Source organism: Carettochelys insculpta, chromosome 10 (assembly GCF_033958435.1).
Source record: "Carettochelys insculpta isolate YL-2023 chromosome 10, ASM3395843v1, whole genome shotgun sequence".
NCBI lineage: Eukaryota > Metazoa > Chordata > Testudines > Carettochelyidae > Carettochelys > Carettochelys insculpta.
Window position 1 is genome coordinate 37154184 of NC_134146.1, and position 22659 is coordinate 37176842.

A 22659-nucleotide genomic window follows, 5' to 3' on the forward strand; every position below is an offset into this window, starting at 1 on the left:
GGACTGGGATTTCTAACAGTTGTCCCTGTACCCTGCTTGGGGTGTAGGAGTGGTCTGATGTTCACATCAGTCACTGAGTAATAGGTGTCTGATAAATCTGGCACCACATTCCCACCTCTAGCTGCTGAAAGGGAAAAGTAGTTTTCTGTCTCTTCCCCATCCTCTTGAATATCCTGATTGCTGTGAAGTGGACAGACTCTGCTACTTTACTTCCCCAGGCCCTTCAACTTTCTGTGTGGAAAATGGCAGCAAGTTCTCACTACACAATCTATCTCTTAATCTCCATTTTTCTTGTAACCTTTGGAGATGACATTATCCTCCTGATGCTGTATTCACTGGTGAAATTCAATACAAAAATGGCAGTAATAGAACAGCAAGTTCCATTTTCATAAAATGAAAGCATTTCTTGTTTGAGTGAGTGTTCAGTAAGTTTTGTTGATGTTGAAAATGCTTGTGCTAATGATTTGTTTTTGAAGGGTGCTAGTTACCTTTCTCTACCTCTCTCCCATTACCACCCTTTAAAGCCCAAAGTTAAAGTGACCTTCCTGGCTGAGGAGACCTGGATTTTTTTTTCTCCTTCCTCCAGAGGCCAAGGCTATTGCTTTCACTTATACCCATCCCCTGATGCCTTAGGACTAAGGCATATGTGGTGTCCTATCACATTACTCCACCTGTATTTGGTATAATGGTACTGTAATACTATAGTATTTTGGGGTCTCAAGTTTTGAAAGTTAGAAATAGTCTTATGTATTCCCCAGTATGAGAGGAGAACCTCAACATGGGCACCCTCCTGCAGCCAACATTCGTAGCACAGGCATAATCCACTTTATTTTTCTTCACTGCTGCCGTATGCAAATGATTGTCTCAGCAGCACAATCAAACGCTTTTCTCCATATAGAGTGCTGAAATTTGAGATCCCTCTGAGTAAAAACAGATTCCCCCAAACAGCAAAGTATAATTTGGCACTCTTCAGTCCTGTTTAGATGTCACCATTCTCTGGTAGCCCACTTGAAAGTTATTAATCCTTCAACCCCAGTTCTTTTCCCTTTTCCAAAATGATCACACTCCAGGGGACTCACCTGAGAGTTCCAAGACCTCTTCCTCTCCTCTCCTCTCCCAGAAGTCGTCTTTTATAGTTCCATGTTTGAGCCCTGCAGAGTTCTGCTCCCTAGGCCCTCCTTACCTGTGAGTTTTACACATCCTTGTGGTACCCTCCCTCTAGTGTCAATTCCTTGTGTCTTTGTCTGGCTTGTACTAATCAGACTGGTTCTTTTCTCTAATTCCTAGGGCCTCTGCACAAAGTTTCCTGCAGTTCTTGAAGGTTCCCCAGCTCTAGTCAGTACTCTAAACAGCTTTCATCAGAATTCATCACCAGCTCCTCACAGTTACTGCTTTCCTACAGTTCTTTCCCTCTGGGCACTCTTTGCTACCCATCTATTTCACCTCTCATCTCAGGCTGCCCATGCCTGCTGTCCCCTTCCTCTCTCTTCCTCTGTCTCAGTCTCTTCCTTTTGATAGGTGCCTCCCCACTTTAGAGGAGGGCCATAACTATCACAGGTGCAATGGGTTCCTCTCTGTCTTTAAAGGGACAAATTGTGAAACCCAGAATACAGACAAAATGATCAGGGTATTTCTGGGGGCTTTTTTTCCCCTTCTTTTGTTTTTGATTCAGGTTCTCCTAAAACATTTGCCTCCTATTCTTCATGTTCTTGTATTGATTAGAAAATAAATTAATTCTTACTGTGATGTATAAAACAGGAAACTATTTTAGGGTTCCAACAAACTTAAATTTGGAATAAGTCTAGTCACTGTGTTCTACGACAGGGTGAGCAAACTTTTTACATCAGGACCTACTTTTTCCCCAGGCAATTAGTAGCCCCACTCAACCTATCTTATGTAATCAGGCCAATGGAAATCTTGGTTGTGTTCATATTAAAAAAACCCCAGCCTTTTGGCAGTTGTAAGAAAATAAGTATGTAGAATTTAAAAACTTTATTAATCAGTGTGTAAATGTGAATACAAAGACACAAGAACAGTACTATATTTCAACATTTTTAATGAGCCTGAGATCCAGCAGCTGATCATGCTGCACCCTCTTAGGAAATTCCCACTTTGCATACCCCTGTTCTGTATGATTAGGCTGGATTTTGGAAGTGTTTTCATGAAGTTTAGACTTTAGTGGTATTATTCCCTGGCTGTGTACAGAGTATAGTTACAGGATATGCTTTTTTTTTAAATGAAGAAAACCCCTCAGTAATAAGAGATTGTAAAGTAAAAATACGTAATATACCAAACTAAAGATTAAAAAATCATAACTTGTTTCCTAGCTACAAAAACAAAGATTTTTGTGTTTTATATTTGTGTTTTATATTCGTGTTTTATATTCATACAAGCTCAAACTGGTCGAACGTATGGTGTAACATTATTATGGGATCAGTTGTGAAGCATTTCTGAAAGGTGAGAGCTGAGACAAAGCAAAGGCATTCAGCTTTGAATTGACACAGTTGGGGTCCGGGCTGGCAGCCTGTTTGAGATAGCTATTTTACAAAATGTAAATATTAAAAAGGAGAAAAAAGATGTATCGTGAGCTCCAGTTAGTGCAGCGAAAGAATTGACAAAGGTAGTTCTGCTGTAAATTCTTCTGGCTAAACATCTGACTACAGTGGCCCCCTGCTTCTTCCTGCTCCCCACAGAGTCATTCTGTAGCCAAGAAACACGAGAGCACAGCAGCAGTCCAGCCAGGTCTTCTGTCTCCAAAATGCCCTGTGTGATGAGACTGGGATTTGGAACTGACTACATTGTTTCCACCACCTGAATATTCCTCTGTGAAAGAGAAATCCTATACGCTGGCTGGAGCGCTGCTGTGCTCTGGTGTTCCTTGGCTACAGAATTCAGCTGATAGGAATAAGGGGATTTCAATGTTTGCAGGTAGATGTAGATGAGCTGTGGGTGAGTGAAATGCGGCACTTTCGAAGTGCTGTGGCCAGCAGCATGCTAATGAGGTGCTGAATATTCATTTTAGCACATCATTAGTATTCTTTGATTGGGCCATTAGCATGGCCATTTTGAAGTTTTTTCTAAGTGTAGACATAGCCCTAAAGTAACTAATTGTATCTCTCAGAAAGTTGAGTTATAGGATTTGGGGCTCTTGTTTTGTTTGGTTGTTTTAAAATTTAAAATCTCCATTCTGATTTTAGACTATTTCTGGGCCTATATGCATTTGCTTACACCTTCCTACATGCTTGGAGATTTGCAGGCTAGTTTATGCACAAGGTGTGGGGTAGCAACTCAGGAAACAAGCTAATTAGAATTTTCTGGGATAAATAACTGTCCTTTTTAATCTTATCTGCTCTATGATTAGTGTGTTGCCGTTATTTTTTGAGCTTGGACGTAAAATCTGGAACACAATGTGAAACAGATTTTCTTTCGTTGGGCACATGGCTCCCTTTCATAGATTTTGGCCACGAATATTTAAAGATTTAACTGTAATGTTCAAAATGTCATGCCTTGAAATAAATTTTAAAACTCTGACTTTTTAATACTATTTGCATGTTTTACTTCCTGAAGGTCAGCATGGATAGTAAAAATTGACTAATTAATTTAACTTCTTGGTTTTCATTCACTAGCAGTACAAACTACTGTAGGGGATGAACTCTGTAAGAGTCCATTGAAATGTCTTAAAAATACAAAATCGTCACACCTTAGTTCTGAGACGTTGTCTTTTATAACAAAATTCTTATTTGGGTAGAATTTGATCTTGGTTTAATGTAATATTGTAAAAAAGTATGCATCTGAACCTGGATTCTTTATGCAGGCAAAGTTCCCATTGGCATCAGTGGGAATTCTGTTCCAACACTGTGGCTTGCCTCTTTTGTTTCATTATGCAGGGAGGATTTTGTTCCTATATTTAGCAAAATTAAGCTAACTAATTACAAAGTCTCATGATTTTATTTATTTATTTATTGGTAGTATTTGGGTAGAAGGAGGATCAAATACTAAAGTGAACTCTTTCTGTATATTAATACAAGTTTGTGTTTTTCATTGTTTTTTCCCCCCCCTTAGCCTCAAAAGCTGTGGACTGCCTTTTGGATTCTAAATGGGCAAAAGCCAAGAAGGGAGAAGAAGCCTTATTTACAACTCGAGAGTCTGTAGTTGACTATTGCAATAGGTATGGCTTTCTTGTCAAGATAATAGTCTTAATAACAAGTACAATTTTCAGAAGTGTGGTGGTCCCATTTTCTGAAGGACCTAAATTGCTTTGTTCATTTTGAAAAAGAGACAGATACTTTCAAAAGGTATATATTATCTCTTTTCCCCCTTACCTTTTGTAATTACTTCAAAAGAGACTGCTGAAGCCATGTACGCTTTTGATTTAGAATGTTTGGAAAGAATGTTTGGTGGTGGTGTATAACATCGAAATCCTATAAATTAATCATTGTAATTTTATAGTTGTTAGTTAGAAGAACTCATTGGGCCCAATCCCACAATAATTGATGGCTTTGCCACTGGAGCAGCAGGGGCAGCACGCCTAGAAGAAAAAATAATACAATAAAATAATAGTAAATATCTTTATTCCAGTTCCACATTTTAATGTGCTTAGCAGAATAGCTGCTCTTTCAGATGAAGAAAATATTTCTTCACAAACGCACCTTCAGCTGTGGAACTTTTTGTCAGAGGATGTTGTAAAAGCCAAGACTCTCAGGGTTCAAAAAGAACTAAATAAATTCTTGGAGGATAGGTCCAATGGCCATGGATGGATTAGGAGTGAGCAACAAAGGATGGATCACTTGATCATTACCTGTTCAGTTCATTCCCTCTGAAGCACTTGACATTAGCCGCTGTTGGAAGGATGCTGGGCTAGATGGACCTTTGATCTGACCTAGTATGGCTGCTCTTTTGTAAGAACTCTTGTTGAACTGCTGCTCTGAAGGTGTGGGTTATATAACCCACAAATCTCTAGCATGAATCAGTCATGAGCCTATTTGCTGCATCAAAAAGCAGCAAAATACCTATTTTATGTCTTGTAGGAGCAAAATAAAGCTTTTAATGCCCTGTTGTTCCCGTGATTGTCCACATGGATTTTACCTGATGCTTCGTGGCTTGGATTGTTTTGGCCAGCAATGCTTGTTGGGAGTGGGCCTGTGCTGTTGATGTCCTGCCCCCATACTCAAGGACATAAGGGCAAAACAGGCCCAACAGTTCCTTGATTCCTACTTATCGATTACAGCCCTATTGGGCTGCTTGATGGTTGCAGCCATATGCCCTCAAACTAACATCCTCTTTCCACTCATCTAAGGTAAGGTTGCCTTCCTCAAAGACAGAGGAGGATGTAAGAGGAAGGGGTAGAGGAACAGCTGTTCTTGGCAACAGTTTCATCCTCCTCCTGTGACATGGCAGCTAATCTCTTTACTTTGTCCAACTGATCACTTTAAGGCATTCCAAAACTGTATGGTTACTACACCTGAAACAACTTTAGCTTCCTGGTATTTCCAAAAGGGGTTTTCTAGCAATAATATCTGCCTATCTCCCTCCTACCCAGAGACAAACTGTATTTTTTCCCCTCTAGTTTAGAGTAGCTAGATTGCTTAAAGGCCCTGTTAGTTTTGGTTTTTGTGCCCTCCTGCTAGTTCAGGAGCCATGTGCCCCAGTATAATTTTAACGCGTTGGTGGGTCTCCCTTTCATCTTTAAGTGGTATAAGGTACAGGTTGCTCTCAGTGAAGACTGCCTTTTTAGTTTTCATGACATCAGTTTGAAGGGCTGGGGAGTCAGACCCTTATTGTGGGCCACACAATAGGCAGAGGCTTCTAGAATGGATGCCTGTCTTAGGAGGGCTGTCCTGCCTGTCTTGTTTAAGCAGATCTGTCCAAGCAAATGGATTTTTTGTAAGTCAAAGTGTGAACAAGCACTGAAAGAAAAAGTTTACTTACCTTGCAGTAAGTGGTTCCTTGAGATGTGTTGCCCAGGTGAATTACACATTGCCTTCCTTCCTTGCTCTTCGTCCTACTTCCCTGGCATTCTGTTTTGGCAAAGGCCCTGAGGGATAGCTGGGGACACCCCTGACTTATGCCTCATGAGGCAAGTGGATTTGAAGCTTAGGGGACAGGTGTGGCCCCACTGGACACTGCTGGCCAAAAGAATCCTATCTTACAAGCAGGAGGCACGTGTGCACCAAGAGTGGAATTCATGTGGAAAACACATCCCATAGAACTGCAATTACTATATGTTTTTTTCCTTTTGAATAAGGGATTAAGGACCCGATGCTACGGACATTATGCATTAGATACTGTATTCCCACTGGCCTTAGTGGGAACTTGTATGCATAGCAACTGCATGGTCAGGCTGACAGCAAGGCATTTTAGGATCAGATTAGCAGAACTGGACTGTTTTTCAAAGATATTTTATGGAAGTTACTCTTCATTGAAAAGAAAAAAAGGAAAACTTGATTTTTTTTTTTTAGTTTCGTTGTGCCTCTGTCTGCATATGTTTCACTTTAACATCACTCAGTATAGTGATATACAGTGAAATAGTTCAGCTGATTTTTTTCCCTGAGAAATATCTGGGTAAACTTACCATAAACCCCTCTGACGCAGGCAGCTGATTTTTAATAATGAAAGGATAAGAATCAATTAATGGGTGAAGTGATGGCAGTAATTCAAATTTAACTAGAACACAAACTAAGGGCCAGGTTGTCTGGTGTTTTAATCACTGCTTCCTGCTGGTCCAAACTGATGTGCCCTTGTGTTGGCTGGAGCCATGACTACAGTATTGTGTGCTCTGGCTATCTCAGTTGGCATATGCTTGGTTTCTCAGCTGTAAAAGTGTTGATGGCATTTTCTCTTTACTTTGCACCAAGTTTCTGCTTGGGAAGCACAGAATATAGTTCTCTCAGCGTGTCACTTTGGTTCCAGCACTACATCTTGGACCCACCTGCAGCTCTGAACCACATAGCCTGATAAGTTTTAGGGCCACTTCCTTTATCTCCTGCTGCTGTGGAAAATGTTGACATATAATAAAGACAAATGTTGAAAGGAAATGTATCAAATGAGAGGATGTAAGAAAAATAATTAAATAATGGACCTGATTTCCCCTTTCTTTTGTTCCTGTTGTTTTTTATATCTCTGCGAATGCAAGTGAGTCAGGAAGGTAGAGGTTTTATTCCCATTTTCTACAGGTGTACAAAGACAGCAGACATAGGAGAGGCAGAGGAGAAGAAGGCCCACTGTACTTTTGTAACCAGTTCTGCTTGGTTTGATGCTGTTTGCCTCATGCTGTCACAGATGTCCAATAATGTAATTGTGTTTATAAAACTATCAGCATACTAGTAACTCCTAAATGATTTAGTAATGCAACTGTTTTATTTCATTGTAAGACTCCTGAAGAAACAGTTCTTTCACCGAGCATTGAAGGTGATGAAAATGAAACCTGATAAGGACGCAAAAAAAGAGAAAGAAAAAGGAAAGACGGAGAGTGGGAAAGAGGATGAGAAGAAGAGCAAGAAGGAAAGTGGCAAAGATGAAAAGACTAAGAAGGAGAAAGAGAAGGAAAAGAGAAAGGATGGTGAGAAAGAAGAGTGCAAGAAGGTGAGTGCAACCCAAGAAGGAATATGGTCAAAACTCTTAGTAGATACTAACTATTGTGGAAGAACCTAGTTTTTAAAGGGTAAGGTCATTTGATCCAAAATTGAGCCTTCCATCTCCATGCCATTCTATTAATTTAGGCTTTAAAATATACTCATTACTTTAAATTTCTGGTAAATTTGCCCAGGGAACCCATCTTGGCTTCCATTTGTGTACCTCATCATTTCATAGTAATGATAGAATTTACACTAACGAATAAAACACATTTATCTTTCTATCTTGTCTATTGGATCCTTAGGGTATAACCTGAAACTGGGGTATCACTGTGTCCCTTTAACTCCCCAGCCTCGGCTGAATCTCACAGTGCTTTGTTAGTGACAAGCATCAAACTTCTCCATGTGCTCTAGTTACGGACCACACCAGCATGTGGAGCCCCAAGCCCCACTAGATGGAATGAATGTTCCCAAAGCCACTCACAAATAACACAGAGAAAAGTATCAGCAAAGCTCTCAAGCTCCCAGCCTTGCTCCCTCAGAATACGCCATCTGGCCCTAGTCAGGAACCTGATCAGTGTAAGTTTCTTACCCAATCTGCACCTTCCTCGAAGTGAAAAGGATACACACTAACCTTTATAAACTGAACTGAGATTGTTCAACTGCTTCCAGCACACCACATACAGTTTTAGGTAAAATATAAATCTGATTTTAAGTAATTATAAGTGGTAAGCGCAAAGCCACAATCTAAATCTTAAACTTAATTAGATTAGGCGGTATTTAGATCAAGCAGTTGTTCTCACCTCACTGGATGTTGCAGGTGGGTCTCAGTTCTTAATGTACATTGCCTTAAAGCCTGGGACCAGTCTCCTCAATGCAAGTCTTTGTCTTCACTTTGTTCTTGTGGCTTTCAGAGTAAGTGGTAAGTGCAGGATGAGAGAGGCAGAAGCACTATGCCAGTGTCTCTTATTTTTCATCCTCAGTCCATGTACCTGGAAAACACTAGTCCTGACATGTTCTGGTAGTCTTTGCTGAGTCCCTGAGCTGAGCAATCCCCCAGTGTGTAATGCTTGTGCAGCATTCTTTCAGCATTGTAAATGCCTTGCTTACCACTCCTCTGCTCCTCTCTCTTAACACCCATCTGGAAGAAGATGACCTCCCTTGCTATCACTGCAGAACTAGCACTGCACCACTCAAAATTGCAACACGTTTCAGTTGCCACCATGCAGCAAACTTTCATTACTTTGTGCACACTGAAGATACACTTTTTGACAGAGCTTTGCATTTCAGCATTTCACATAGTGTCTTACATGGCATGCTTTGTATGAAATATCTCTTAATTATGACTATGGAGAATATGGCGGTTCCAAGCTACTGCTTTTGAGATGCAGAGTGGCACACTGTTATCTTAACATTTGCACATACATAAAACAGCACCAATTTGTGTATGATGTTGCATATGTAGAAATGGAAGTCCCAATTTAATATTTTGTCTAGTAGTGGAGAGTGCTTCTGCAATAGTGTTCTTTTTCAGCACTTTAAGCAATTTACTTCCTAATAGTGATAAAGTGAAGTCAAAATGGGACCTTTGGATCTGAGATCTTTTTGGTTTTTAATTATTTCTTCCATTTCATGCTTCATTACGTGTGCTTAGGATGATAGCCCAGGAACACCCAAGAAAAAGGAAACAAAGAGAAAATTTAAACTTGAGCCACATGAAGATCAACTTTTTCTGGATGGAAATGAGGTGAGATTGGTGTATAACCTATATTTCTACATCTACTACGTTAGTTATCAGTGACCAGTACATTGACAATAAAATACAGAGACTGAATAATTTGTCCAGACTGGTTCCTTCCTGGTTTTTTGATAGCTACCAGCATGGGTGGGAACTTGCAGAACTCTCGCTGTAGGTCATGCCACTTTGAAGCATTTTTAAACAAATGCGGAGTTGCGGAGTTATTAACAGTGGTTTGTAACCTATCCTTTAAATCCACTTTGGTACCAAATGACTGGAAGATGGCCAATATAACACCAATATTTAAAAAAGGCTCTAGAGGAGATCCTGGCAATTATAGACCGATAAGTTTAACATCAGTACCAGGCAAATTAGTAGAAACACTAGTAAAGAGTAAAATTGCAAGGCACATAGAAGAGCACGAATTGTTGGGCAAAAGTCAGCATGGTTTCTGCAGAGGGAAGTCGTGTCTAACTAATCTATTAGAATTCTTTGAAGGGGTTAATAAACATGCGGACAAGGGGCACCCAGTGGACATAATATACCTAGATTTCCAGAAAGCCTTTGACACGGTCCCATACCAAAGGCTTTTATGTAAATTAGGTGGTCATGGGATAGGAGGAAAGGTCCTTTCATGGATCGGGAATTGGTTAAAAGACAGAAAACAAAGGGTGGGAATAAATGGTAAATTTTCACAATGGAGGAGGGTAACTAGTGGTGTTCCCCAGGGGTCAGTCCTGGGACCGATCCTGTTCAACTTGTTCATCAATGATCTAGAAAATGAGGTAAGCAGTGAGGTGGCAAAGTTTGCAGATGACACCAAGTTGTTCAGGACAGTCAAAAGCAAAAGGGATTGTGAAGAACTACAAAAAGATCTCAGCCAACTGAGTGATTGGGCAGCAAAATGGCAAATGAAATTTAATGTGGGTAAGTGTAAGGTAATGCATGTTGGAAAAAATAACCCAAATTACACGTACTACATGATGGGGTCAAATTTAGCTACGACAGATCAGGAAAGGGATCTTGGAGTTATAGTGGATAGTTCTCTGAAGACATCCACGCAGTGTGCAGCGGCAGTTAGTAAGGCAAATAGGATGTTAGGAATTATTAAAAAAGGGATCGATAATAAGACAAAAGATATCATACTTCCCCTATATAAAACTATGGTACGCCCACATCTCGAGTACTGCGTGCAGATGTGGTCTCCTCACCTCAAAAAAGATATATTGGCATTAGAAAAGGTTCAGAAAAGGGCGACGAAGATGATTAGGGGCTTGGAAAGGGTCCCATATGGGGAGAGGCTAGAGAGACTGGGACTTTTCAGTTTGGAAAAAAGGCGATTGAGGGGCGATATGATAGAGGTATATAAAATCATGAATGGTGTGGAGAAAGTGAATATAGAAAAATTATTTACCTTTTCCCATAATACAAGAACTAGGGGACACCAAATGAAATTGATGGGTAGTAGGTTCAAAACTAATAAAAGGAAATTTTTCTTCACACAGCGCAGTCAACCTGTGGAACTCCTTGCCCGAGGAGGCTGTGAAGGCCAGGACTCTTATTAGGGTTTAAAAAAGAGCTTGATAAATTTTTGCAGGTTAGGTCCATAAATGGCTATTAGCCAGGGATAAAGTATGGTGCCCTAGCCTTCAGAACAAGGGCAGGAGATGGATGGCAGGAGATAAATCACTTGATCATTGTCTTCTGTTCTCCTTCTCTGGGGCACCTGGCATTGGCCACCGTCGGCAGATGGGATGCTGGGCTCGATGGACCTTTGGTCTGACCCAGTATGGCCATTCTTATGTTCTTATGTTCTTGTTCTTATGTAACAAAAGTTGGAGCTTCAAATTCAGTTAAAAGGAAGGGAGGCCAAGATGGCTGCCACCTAGAAACCTCATAGTCTGAACCTGGAACTGGGAGTCAGGCAAGCCTGAATTCTAAAGTAGGCGCTGCCACCAGATTTCCCCATTGCAGTGTAGCCTAAAATTATTTACCCTCCCTATCCAATTTAAAGAAGAGGAATGTGAGACACAATTTATGTGACTAAATTGACCTTGTCAACTCTGGCCCTCCTCTTGACTGGGACTCCCTCCTTTTCATGAGCCTATAAATTGGACCCTCCTCTGGAACCCCCGCTCATGCATCTGACGAAGCAGGTCTTTGCCAACAAAGCTTATGCTCCAAAATATCTGTTAGTCTATCAGTTACCATGGGATTTCTTGTTGATTTTTGAAGATACAGACCAACTCAGCTACCCTTCTGATACAATTTACTTCTCTAATTCCACCATACTGTCTTGCTCTTGTGTATCTGTCTTGAGACAAGAGGTAATTCCTGTGTTTTGAGAGAGTACTGTGTCTCATAGACCCTGTGTCTCAGTGGTTTCCAAAATTTTCCTTAAATTCATTTCTGACTGCGGTCAGCAAAGGAGTGTTCCATGAGGACTGTGACTGTTATGGCTGGCTTCAGTGCTCTGTGTAGCCTACATACTGTACATCACGAGAAGCTCCTTAATCACAGAGTCGGTACCTACAGTAGTGGGTTTGCATGTGGCTGGTATGCAGTTGATGTAAGTCACCTTTTCAGCTGTCAAGGTTAACACTAATTGCTGTCAGGTAGGTTGAGGCTTCACTACTAGCTGAAGATGCTATCTGGTTTTACTGACATTCATTAATCATACTAATTCAAAGTTCTCTACATTTTGACAAGAAGCTTTTTCCATAGGGTGAGCAAATTCCTGGTTCAAGTGGAATATGTATTTCCCATAAACACCTTTGGTACAGTGTGCTGCAGCTGCGGGGATTAAGGTGACACTACCCTGCTATGGGTGTAAATTATTGTTCCTAATTACTGTTTGTTTGATCTTATCACATAGAACGTATCTCCCTTACTTCAGTTTATTTCTACATTTGTCTTTTTAGAGCATCCTGTCCTGCTATTCCTCTTATCAATTTCTCCAGGACGCCTCTAATCACTTAAAGCAGTATATATTTCCTTTCCTTTTGGGAACAGCAGTTGCTTGCTTGTTTGGGGTTTTTTTTTTTTTAACTGGAAGTTATGATTTAATAGTTAGTACCTCCAAAACTCCATAAACACTTTGATTTAGTATTATTTCTGAGGCTTTCATTTCCATAAGCCTGTTACCTAATATGAAATCCTGGAGCAAACAGACTTAAAAGGGTAGTAGTCAGAAGGTTATGTATCTGCCTCTGCAGGTACTTCACTGAGCATAACTGACAGCCATTGATTTCATATCTCATCTAAAACTACAGAACATATTGCATTACGATGCCCCTCACCACAGTTCTATACCATGGTTCTGTGCTGATCTGGAGTGGCACTTGGTGATGAATGTAACATACTACTGGAGTAATATGGTAAAGAAACATGCAGACGAGAAAATGACTCTGAAAGCTCTTTCCAAACATCTTTATTTGGGAATATAATTTGTTGTTTTTAACCTGATTATCATCACTGCAGGTATATGTGTGGATCTATGACCCAGTTCATTTTAAAACATTTGCCATGGGACTTGTACTTGGTAAGTATGAATGGCTCTCTCTCTCCCCCTCGCGCTCTCTCATGGACAAAGCTTTTAGAGTTTATACTTGGCTCCAATTTGGCACCTGCTTTAGTCTGGGTAACAATGAGAGAAGGGGCCATGCCATAAACCTCAGAATAGTGAGGCTTATTTTTATTCTGTCATATTGAGACAAAGAATTAACATTTTTATCATTTGGCACCTACTTTACACTTACCTGCTAAATGATTTGTAGCTTTCAGTTACTTAACGCAAATAGATTGTGTCCTCAGTAGGTGCTGAACACTCATAATTCAGACCTTTTCCCTTCCATCTCCCAATTTATGTAGATCATTAGTCTAAGCAATCTTTGTAGCACAGTCTAGACCAATTTTAATCTTTACACGCGGTCCTATTACTCCAAATTAGATGCTTTGTGTAATGAGGAAATTGAAAAGATTAGGACCTAAAAAAAGGTACCCAACTTCCCTGAATTTAGAAATCATGGTAGCACCTTTCTAGAGATTCATGCTGAGCCTTATGCTTAACCACTGTGGCGATGGGGACCTTGGAAATATTCAAAATAGATGTATAAATAGTTTTGATCGGATATAAAGGGCCTTACCATGATGCATTACAACTGTTGGAGATCTGGGGTACAGTATGCTATGTATAGTAGGTTCTGTCTACACTTATATTGCTTTTTATCTTGTAAATTTTACATATCTTTTCAAAATCCTCTCTGACGCTGGTAAATATTCTTCCTAAGTTATAAGATGAGGGAAACTGAGGCAGGGAGGTGAAGTGACTTGCCAAGACAGTCACATGGGTAGGTGATTCAATGTCGGGGCTAGTATTAGAATGTAGTTATTGCTGTCTCCCAGTTCCACGTTTACATCTCTTTAGCAGCACGCTTCTCTAAGGAGTAGGTACGGTGTATTACATGTATTTAGGGCTTTGAAAGGTACAGTAGACCCCCAGCGCATGCAGGGATTGTGTTCTCACAACCCCTGCGTAAGTCAGATTTCCCCCATAATGCAAGGGAGCCAGGAAACTGACCAGGGCACCAGCCTGATCAGTTTCCTGGTTCCAGCGAGTGGAGGGGAGCTGGGGACCAGGCAGCAGCCTGGCTCCCCCATCCCCTCTGCTGGTGGGAGCTGGGAACCAGGCTGCCACATGGTTCCCAGCTCCCTGCCACTCTGGGAGCCAGGCGTGGCTTCTCCCTGGCTTCCCCCAGCTGGGAGAAGCCGCAGTGGCACCACTGTCTGCCCCTCAAGCTTCCCCCAGCTGGGGGAGCCGGGCGGGCAGACAGACAGACATGGTGGCATATCTTCTCCCCAGCTGGGGGAGCCCAGCTAGCAGACAGCTGCTATGGCGGGCCTTCTCGCCTGCTTCTCCCAGCTGGGGGCGCCAGAGATCTTTCAGTTTGCACTTAACTCGCATTAGTGGAAGTTAAGTGCAAATCAAAATCATGCATACTGGAGGATTACTATAATGTGCTTGAGCTTGTAAAGTGATGTATTTCCACAATATTGCAGACTTGAGCAAGTAGCAGGAGGGCAGAAACTGTACAACTATACAGATGGTTGGGGCGGAGGGGTCTGAAAACCAAACACAATTGAAGTTTGGAGATAGTTACTTTCTTTCTAAACTTCAGCATGTTCTATTGGGTGTTTATGGTCGAAGCCAGTTGTTTATATGTGTATTTGTGTGCCAAAAGACATCCTATTCTGTGTTTCTGAATGACAGTCAAATAATGGAAATGCTTATTCAGAGTGTTGTACAACCAGAATGTAACAAGCCATACTATTATTACAGGCCTCTAATTAGGAATTTGATTATCCATGTTTCTCAACCTCTTCTTATCTTCATGTTTAGTGATTGCTGTTATAGCTGCAACTCTCTTCCCGCTTTGGCCTGCAGAGATGCGAGTAGGTGTTTATTACCTCAGCGTAGGTGCAGGCTGTTTTGTAGCCAGTATTCTCCTCCTTGCTGTTGGTAAGTGTCATTTGTTGTCATAGAACTTACCTGACCAGGACAAGCAGGGTAACATTTTTCGGAAGTGTGTGAGTGGTTTAGGACCTTGACTAAGCTGTAAAGGTGACATAAATACTTAGGCTCCTTCATCTCCATCAACTTAACATGTGAAAAAATTACTCCCTATTCTTTAAAAGATCCATAGGCCAGTGGTCCCCAAAGTATGGGGTGTGGAGGAATGTCCAGAGGCACCCAGGCCAGCTCTGCCCAGACTCCCTGCTTTGCCTTCACCAGGCCCTGGCTTGCCATGGGGAAGGGAAGAGTTTGGGAACTACTGCCAATGACTAGCCTTAATGGTCACAGTATGTCACTATTGTAGCATGAAAAAAGTGTATTTCAGGCTGCTGGCTTATGCTAGGGGGTGCAATCATGATCTTACCTAGTAAAGATTATAGTTCTTGGGACAGCACGAGTGCTCTGTCCCATCAGAGCTGTATAGTCTACTGTTCAAGTTAGATCTCTCTCTCGTTTCATTCTTATTTTAGGCACTAAAGCCTCTGCTCCTCTCCAGTGTGAGAAGTGTTAGTAAGGTTGTGAGATAAGAAAAGTGGTCATGGGAGTGGCATCTTTATACTGGATGAGACAGTGGCCAACGTCGAGCGAAGTTTTGAGACAACATGGAGCAGAAAAAAAGACCATTGTCTATAAACTAGAGGCCAGAGAATGTGTTTGCTCCTCATGAAAAGCCAGTCCAGGCTTTGGGCAGAGGTAGCATCAGTTGACCTGGAAAATCCTGTGTTTCATATGAGATTACTTGTAGATAGAATATAAAACACAGTAAAACAGCTTTCAGGTGTGTGTTGCATCGTACTAGCGGCCAGCATTTTTGCTAGCCTCTTTCCTTCCTTGGCAGAACTAGGTGCTCTATGCCCTTAAGGAACAACTCTGAACCAACACATAGGCATGCACATTCTCAGGTTTATTTCTTTTGCAATTTGCCAAGTAAGGATCTGGGTCCAGATCCTCAAATTTGAAATCAATGGAAGTTAGGAGCCTTAACTACCTTTGAGAACGTGGACTGAGATAATCAAGTTTTTGTTTTTTAACTTGTGTAATATGTAGCTGTGCAAAAACAACGTTCAAATGCAGATGTGAGATTACTGGCCATCTTATTTTTCATGAAGGCATACAAAATGCAATGCAGGAAACTTGGTCTTTGTCAAGATCAAATTATGGTATCCCATTGTAGGGGGACAGGCATTTCCATCTACTAGCTGTTTGTTTTCTAGCTTTCCTCATTGAACCTTGTATCGCCCTTTTATTTGTGGGAGGATAGTGAAGGATGGTATTAATTCTCTCCTTGCCTGCTTCTCAGTCACCACCATTAAGTTTCAGTCTGTGGTGGTGGATCCATCCTCCCTGCCCAGGAATTTGGTTTTATTTACATTTGTGTGTTTTGTCTGCCCCCAACTTGATTTTGCATACAGAAAGGGAGAGGCAACTAATGAACACAGTAGTTAATGTGCTGTAAATGTTTTTGTAAAATATTTGGGCTTTCTTTCCTCACAGCACGCTGCATCCTCTTCCTTATTATTTGGCTGATAACTGGAGGAAGGCATCACTTCTGGTTTTTGCCAAATCTGACAGCAGACGTGGGTTTCATTGACTCCTTCAGACCCCTGTACACACATGAATACAAGGGACCAAAATCAGACTCAAGGAAAGAGGAGAAATCAGAGTCCAAAAAGCAGCCCAAGTCTGACAGTGAGGAGAAATCAGATAGTGAGAAAAAGGAAGAGGAGGATGGAAAAGTTGAAGCGACAGGCAACTCAGGAGCAGAAGGCTCAGGAGTAGAGCGGCATTCAGACACGGACAGTGATAGGCGTGAGGAGGACCGATCCCAGCATAGTAGTGGAAATGGAAATGATTTTGAAATGATCACAAAAGAGGAACTTGAACAGCAAACAGATGAAGGAGATTGTGAGGAGGAGGAGGAGGAGGAGGAAGAGGAGGAGGAGGAGGAGGAGAAGGAAGAAGAAACTAGATCTTTACATGAAAAATCCTAAATCTCTGTTGTTGAGACTGAATGTGCAAAACAATTGGATTTTCTTCATTGGCTGATTACCAAAATATAGTTACAAGTAACATTCTTGCCATTTGTTTGCTGAAATACATGCTATCCAAACAGTTTTATATCTAGTTCCTTCATTACAAAAAAACCTATTTACTTGATGACTTGATACAATCTGAAGTAATTCATACATCTTTATAAAAGTTTTGTCAGTTGGACAGGTTTTCTGTCAGATCCTAGGATTTGTCTAGATAGTCCTCAAACTTATTGAAGAACATAGTTTCCTTATTGTCATTTTCTGGTACTTGCATAACTTTTCAGTAAGTATAGCCGACTCAGACTAGCTTTGTAAAATGTTAAAATTTGAAAGACCCAATCTGATTATTCCTAGTATATTCATTTGATAGCTAGTTAAAAAAAGCACTTCTTAGCTCATGGCTCTGATATTGTTGATTTATAAAATAGTAAGACCTTTGACACAGTTAGTAGAAGGTAATTTTAAAGTATTTTGCTCAAGATGTACAAGCTGGTAGTGCTTATTTGGCTGTAGTGTTCTCAGTTGTGTACAAATTATGTACCACCAATTTATGAAAAACTGCTTTTTTTGATATCTGGTTCAAAGAAAGATACCATCTCGAGGAGGCAAAGGGAACAGCAGAGTTTTTGGACAGTATGCGTTTCTTCTTTTCCCCTCTATCATAACTGAAGAAATTATTCTGTACATAATCCTAAAATAAAGCAAACCTTTTTATTGTACCTGTTATTATTTAGAAGTTTTATCCAGATTTGTATAATAGAAACCATTTCAGGGTGTGTTCTAGAGAAATGCAAAACAGAGGACCTCACAGACTCTGTACATGGTCAGCAGATTTGTTCAAGGAGCCTTCATTTCCTGCCCGACATTCCATGTTATTTGAGTGAGTAAACAAAAGCAGATAATGCCTGAATGTTACTCTTAACATTTTCTATATTCAGAAACTAGAGTACTGTATTAACTGATGAGTAGGCATTGCTTGAGAGTGTTTACCTATTCAGAATTACAGATAAACAAAAAAGCTAATTCTAAAGAGGACCAAGGTTTAGTTTTTCCAACTCCTGAAGCAATTTGAATAGTTAATTTGCCTTTCACGTCTCCTATTTGCTAGACTGTTTAACATATATAAACATTTAAAAAGTTAAGACTTGACATCATTCCTCTGAATCATTCAATTTCAGACTTGTGAATAGATATACTTTCTCCCTTACACCATGAGGAAAGAGTGCTCATTATTGCTTGAATTTTAAATAGTTGACTGTTTTTTTTTTTTCTTGAATTGTTTTCCCATCACCAGTGTTTTGAATGAAGATGTTTCATTTTTCATATGTGCAAATATATATGTTTTACATATGTACTGATAAACATGACAAATGAACATGGTCAGATTTACTTACTACTGTTGGAATAGAAACTGGATCTGTTATGCTTTTCTGTTGATACAGAAGAAATTAACCTGTTCCCTGGTAAACTGACATTTTTGTGTTGCTGTTTACACTTACTTGTTGTAAGAGACCCCTCACTTCCTTATTAAGATGTGCATGTGTAATGTGATAATACACTGGCTCAGAATGCTTCTCTCCACTCAGGGCTCATCTGTACTTTCCAGAAGATTGACACACTGGCATTCAATCTTCTGGAGTTTGTTTGATAGTGTGTCTGGTGAAGACGCTGCAAAATCAACCTCTGTGGGCTCAGCCATTGACCCCTGTACTCCAAGCTATCATGTGGAGTAAGGGATGTCAATGTGAGACTATAGAGGCTCTGTCTTCACTAGGGAAGTAGGTCTATTCCGATAAGTCGATTCTAGCTATGGTATTTGCATAGCTAGTATTGCATGTCTAAAACCAACTTATTTCCACAGTATTGACTTACCCTCAGTTTAGCAGCTATTTTGAACACCACAGTTCCTGGAGACATGCTCACAGTTCCAATCTCACTTGCTAGCATTGGGAACTGAACTGCCATCTTTGCATACATCACAAAATAAAATAGTGTGGTATTTCAGTGCCACGCTGAACACCCAATATTAAACGGTACATGTGCCACCTTTCACATGAGCAAGAACTGCACAGACCCTGTGCTTATCCCACAATGCAAGATGATAAAATTTTCATAGTCTACGCTGAAGCTAAATTTTGTATTTATTCAAGTAAAACTTGTGTTGATTTCAGTGGATTAAAATCAAGTAAGACTGACCTTTGGCCTCTATCTAGCTTTTAAAAGCCAGTTAGAGAACAGCACCCGAGGTTGAAAAATGTTGCAGATATTTTTTAGTAACTTAAGTCCATCATTTTTTTTCCCATTAAACAGTTAAGCTACCCCAGTTTGAAGCCTTAAGGGTTATAGGTTCTATTTCCCCAGCTAAAATGAAATGCTATTAGTAATCCAATTGAGAACATTTTGGACTATTATTAAAAACCTTTTTTTCATAAAGCTGGCATGTCTGTGCAATAACCTACTTGAAATGAGCTTGTGCTGGCAGTCTGTTTCCTAGTAGACTGGTGTCTAGTTCAACCCATCCCCACCGTAGCAGGATAGTTCATAGTTTAACTAGGCATGAAAATAGAAGTATCCTCTAACCCACTGACTCCCAGACTATTGGTTCACATATTGCCTTGTCCAGTAATTTTTTGAAGTGGATGGGACGTGCAGCTCATGTATGCCTGGGAACTCTGGATTACCTTTAACCCTAATTTGCAGTGATCAGCTCTGGGACACAGCAACATGGTAACATGAGAAAGGGTGCACTATTGTTGAGAACTGTTCTGTGGACATAAGAAATTTCACTGCTCAGTTCTGTAAGACTCATAAATACTGAATTAATTGTGTTTATTTTAAGAATTATTTAAGGTTAAATGAGAATAAGTGGCTACAATTTCCTATGCCAGCAAAAACAAAGTATCAGTGGGCATCTGACATTTTGCATACATACTTCCAAAACAGACATGGAAGTAATGAAGGTACTGACCATCATTCAGTTATCTTAAGATAACGTGGCTACTTTTTAAATTAAAGTATTTCAGAATAAATTGCTTCTATTCTCCTGACTGCTTTTGACTTAAACTTTCTAACATATGCCTGTCTAGTAGGATAACATTAGCGGGAACAATTTTATTTATATTTAGTGGAACATTTAAACAGTTATTCTATTAAAATTTCCTTATTGCAATAAAGTTTTAGTGGTCTCATTGATTTTTATCCCTACAGTTATATAACAAGCATAATAGTTACTCTTGTCAGATTACTTTTCCTTCTAATTTGATTATCATTGGTTTAACTAATTTTGAAATTAAATTATTAAAAATTGTAAACTTAAGTAGAAAACTAAGTCAACATACAGAGGTGATGTTATAATGAAATCTGTTTTGGGTACAAAGTAGCCTAGATTTTCAAGTTAATTTTTCTATCAACTAGTTCATATTACCAGATGACCATCTGAAAAATAAATTAATGTAAGAAGACAACTCATATTTATTCTATCAACTCAACTCTAAATCAATACATCATGATTTAGAATGTATGCAAGTGTGTAGACAAAGCCTCAGAGATGCAACATTCTGACTCTGAATCTACATCTTCATAGTCCAGTTGTCTAGACTTACCCTTCAGCCTCCTCAAGAAACTGTTACTCGTCCTACATTCTAATATACTAAATACAGAGACACTGCAAGCAGTTTAGTTGTTGGTTGCTTCCAGATGAGGTCACCATGTTGAAAGTATCCTCCCCCCAGTGGGCAGAAGACAGACTTTCACCCTATTTTCAGACACATTTCAGGAGTGTCATTGGAATCCTTTAGGCTGAAATAGTTTATGTGGATTTTGTTAGGTCAGACCTTTTAAAACCCCATGTGTAACTTTTTATACCTCTCAAGAGACCAAATTGTATTTGGAATAATTGGTGTCAATCCAGAGTAGTTTTGCTGTCTTCAGTGTCAGGATCTATCAATGAATGCTGCTTCATAATTGATCAGAGGGATTTGTTCCAAAGTGTTTCTCTTGGTGACAGCAAATTTATTTTGCAGTGTTGCTTTTTAAATAATTCATAATTACTTGGTTGACTTGAATTTTCTATCTGATGTGTTTCAGTATGTCTTTGCAGCAGTCCCAGCTGTGTTTGCAGAAGAGCTGGAGCATTTTATAGCATGGTGCTGAAAACCATTAGACAAAACTGTAACCTGCTCTGTATGATGGAAACCATGCATTGGGTTTGCTATTATTACTTCCAGCTCAGCAGTGCTGTCACATATATACACACATTCACTCAGCATCAGGCCCTCCTCTGTGGCACACGTACACACACACACACATGCAAACTGCTGGTGATTCACCGTGCTGAGTTCTGCTCCCACAAGCAAGCTGTAGGAGGAGGAGCTGCCTCCACTGCTTCTGCCATGCACTTGTCCCACAACATGGGGGTGTGTGAGCACAGAGGGCACTCCACGTGTGCAGCTCTAATGAGTCCCTTTGCCACACTGTGTGGACAGTGTATTGGACACTGGTGAATGGGCAGTGTATTGCACACCACAGATCTAAAGTAAGGGGAGTCTTGCTACAGTTCTGATAAATATCTGTAGTACTATGTCTTGGCAGTAGTATTTTGGACCATCAGTAAATACTACAGCATTGTTTTGTGTTTTAATTAAGGGTTCCTATCCTCACTGCTAGCACTAGGAAATGAACTACAGGCTTTTGTGTTAAACATTCTTTGTCCATAGGCTAGGTTATTATTTAAAGCAGCTATCGAAACTTGTGAAACCAGGACAAAGAGGGATCATTTCTATTCAATGTTTTAAAGAAAGACAGGTGACAGGGCAATCAGCGTATAAAATTAAGAACCAGAATCTCCTGTATTCTAATCCCAGTTTTGATAGTGACTCATTCTATGGCACCAATCCAACCACAGAGGGCCAAGGTCTTTTCTGTCAACCTATCCAACACCACTGCAAATTAGAAGCAAGCCTTACAGCTCCATGACAAGTCATATTACTGAAGGAGAAACTGAGCTTTAAACTCTCTGCAACATGAGTAATACAGAAGTTCTTTACCTGCCATATGGGATATTGTGAGGATGTATGAATCACCCTTTGTAAAAACATTTGTAAGTCAAAATTTATTTTACTGCTGTGCACATTATTTCAAAATTGGCATGTTTGTGCGGTTTACTGCTGAGCTCAGTTTATCATTGACTTTATATTGAGCCTGGAAGTTTGAGAGGCAAATGGAACAAAATGATGCAAGGCTGTGGTATTATAGCTTTCTTATTTACAGATCGAAAGCAGGACAAAACCCTAGCAATGCAAATGAACTCCTGAAAGGAGCAGCTCTTGATTTTCTTTTCAATAGCCTTCCTGTAACAGCTGGTATAACTTCACAGTTGCTTCTTGTTTTACTTAATAAACATTAGATGATTTTATTCATAATGTATCAACTGAATACCTGAAAATAAAATCGCTAGAGCTCCTGATTGCATACACAGAGTCCATTAATCAAGTGGCTGATGCTGTGGTTGTTAGGGCTTCCCTTGTGTTTAATGCAAAGAAATGCTTTAATAAAACATTTGTTTCCCCTGCAAAGAACTTTAGGAAAAAGTGTTAGGGTTGGTCATTAGTATCATGCAAATATGTCTCCATATATAGCTCAAGTAGAGAGGGAATATACTCTATTTGTGTCTTGCATCTGATGAAGTGGGTCTTTGCCCACAAAAGCTTATGCTCCAAAATATGTTAGTCTATAAGGTGCCACAAG

The 22659-nt window shown here is 40.1% G+C and overlaps 1 protein-coding gene across 1 annotated transcript in view; it reads left to right on the forward strand.

Moving 5' to 3' along the window:
- Positions 1 to 22364, forward strand: part of SEC62 (SEC62 homolog, preprotein translocation factor) — a 31913-nt gene extending 9549 nt beyond the window's left edge. Inside the window, exons 3-8 of the mRNA XM_075004208.1 lie at positions 4063 to 4168; positions 7371 to 7581; positions 9226 to 9318; positions 12790 to 12850; positions 14708 to 14827; positions 16376 to 22364. Of these exons, the coding sequence (XP_074860309.1) occupies positions 4063 to 4168; positions 7371 to 7581; positions 9226 to 9318; positions 12790 to 12850; positions 14708 to 14827; positions 16376 to 16872 (1088 nt within the window). The 3' untranslated portion in view covers positions 16873 to 22364. The remainder of the gene's footprint in view (positions 1 to 4062; positions 4169 to 7370; positions 7582 to 9225; positions 9319 to 12789; positions 12851 to 14707; positions 14828 to 16375) is intronic.
- The last annotated feature ends 295 nt before the right edge of the window (positions 22365 to 22659 follow it).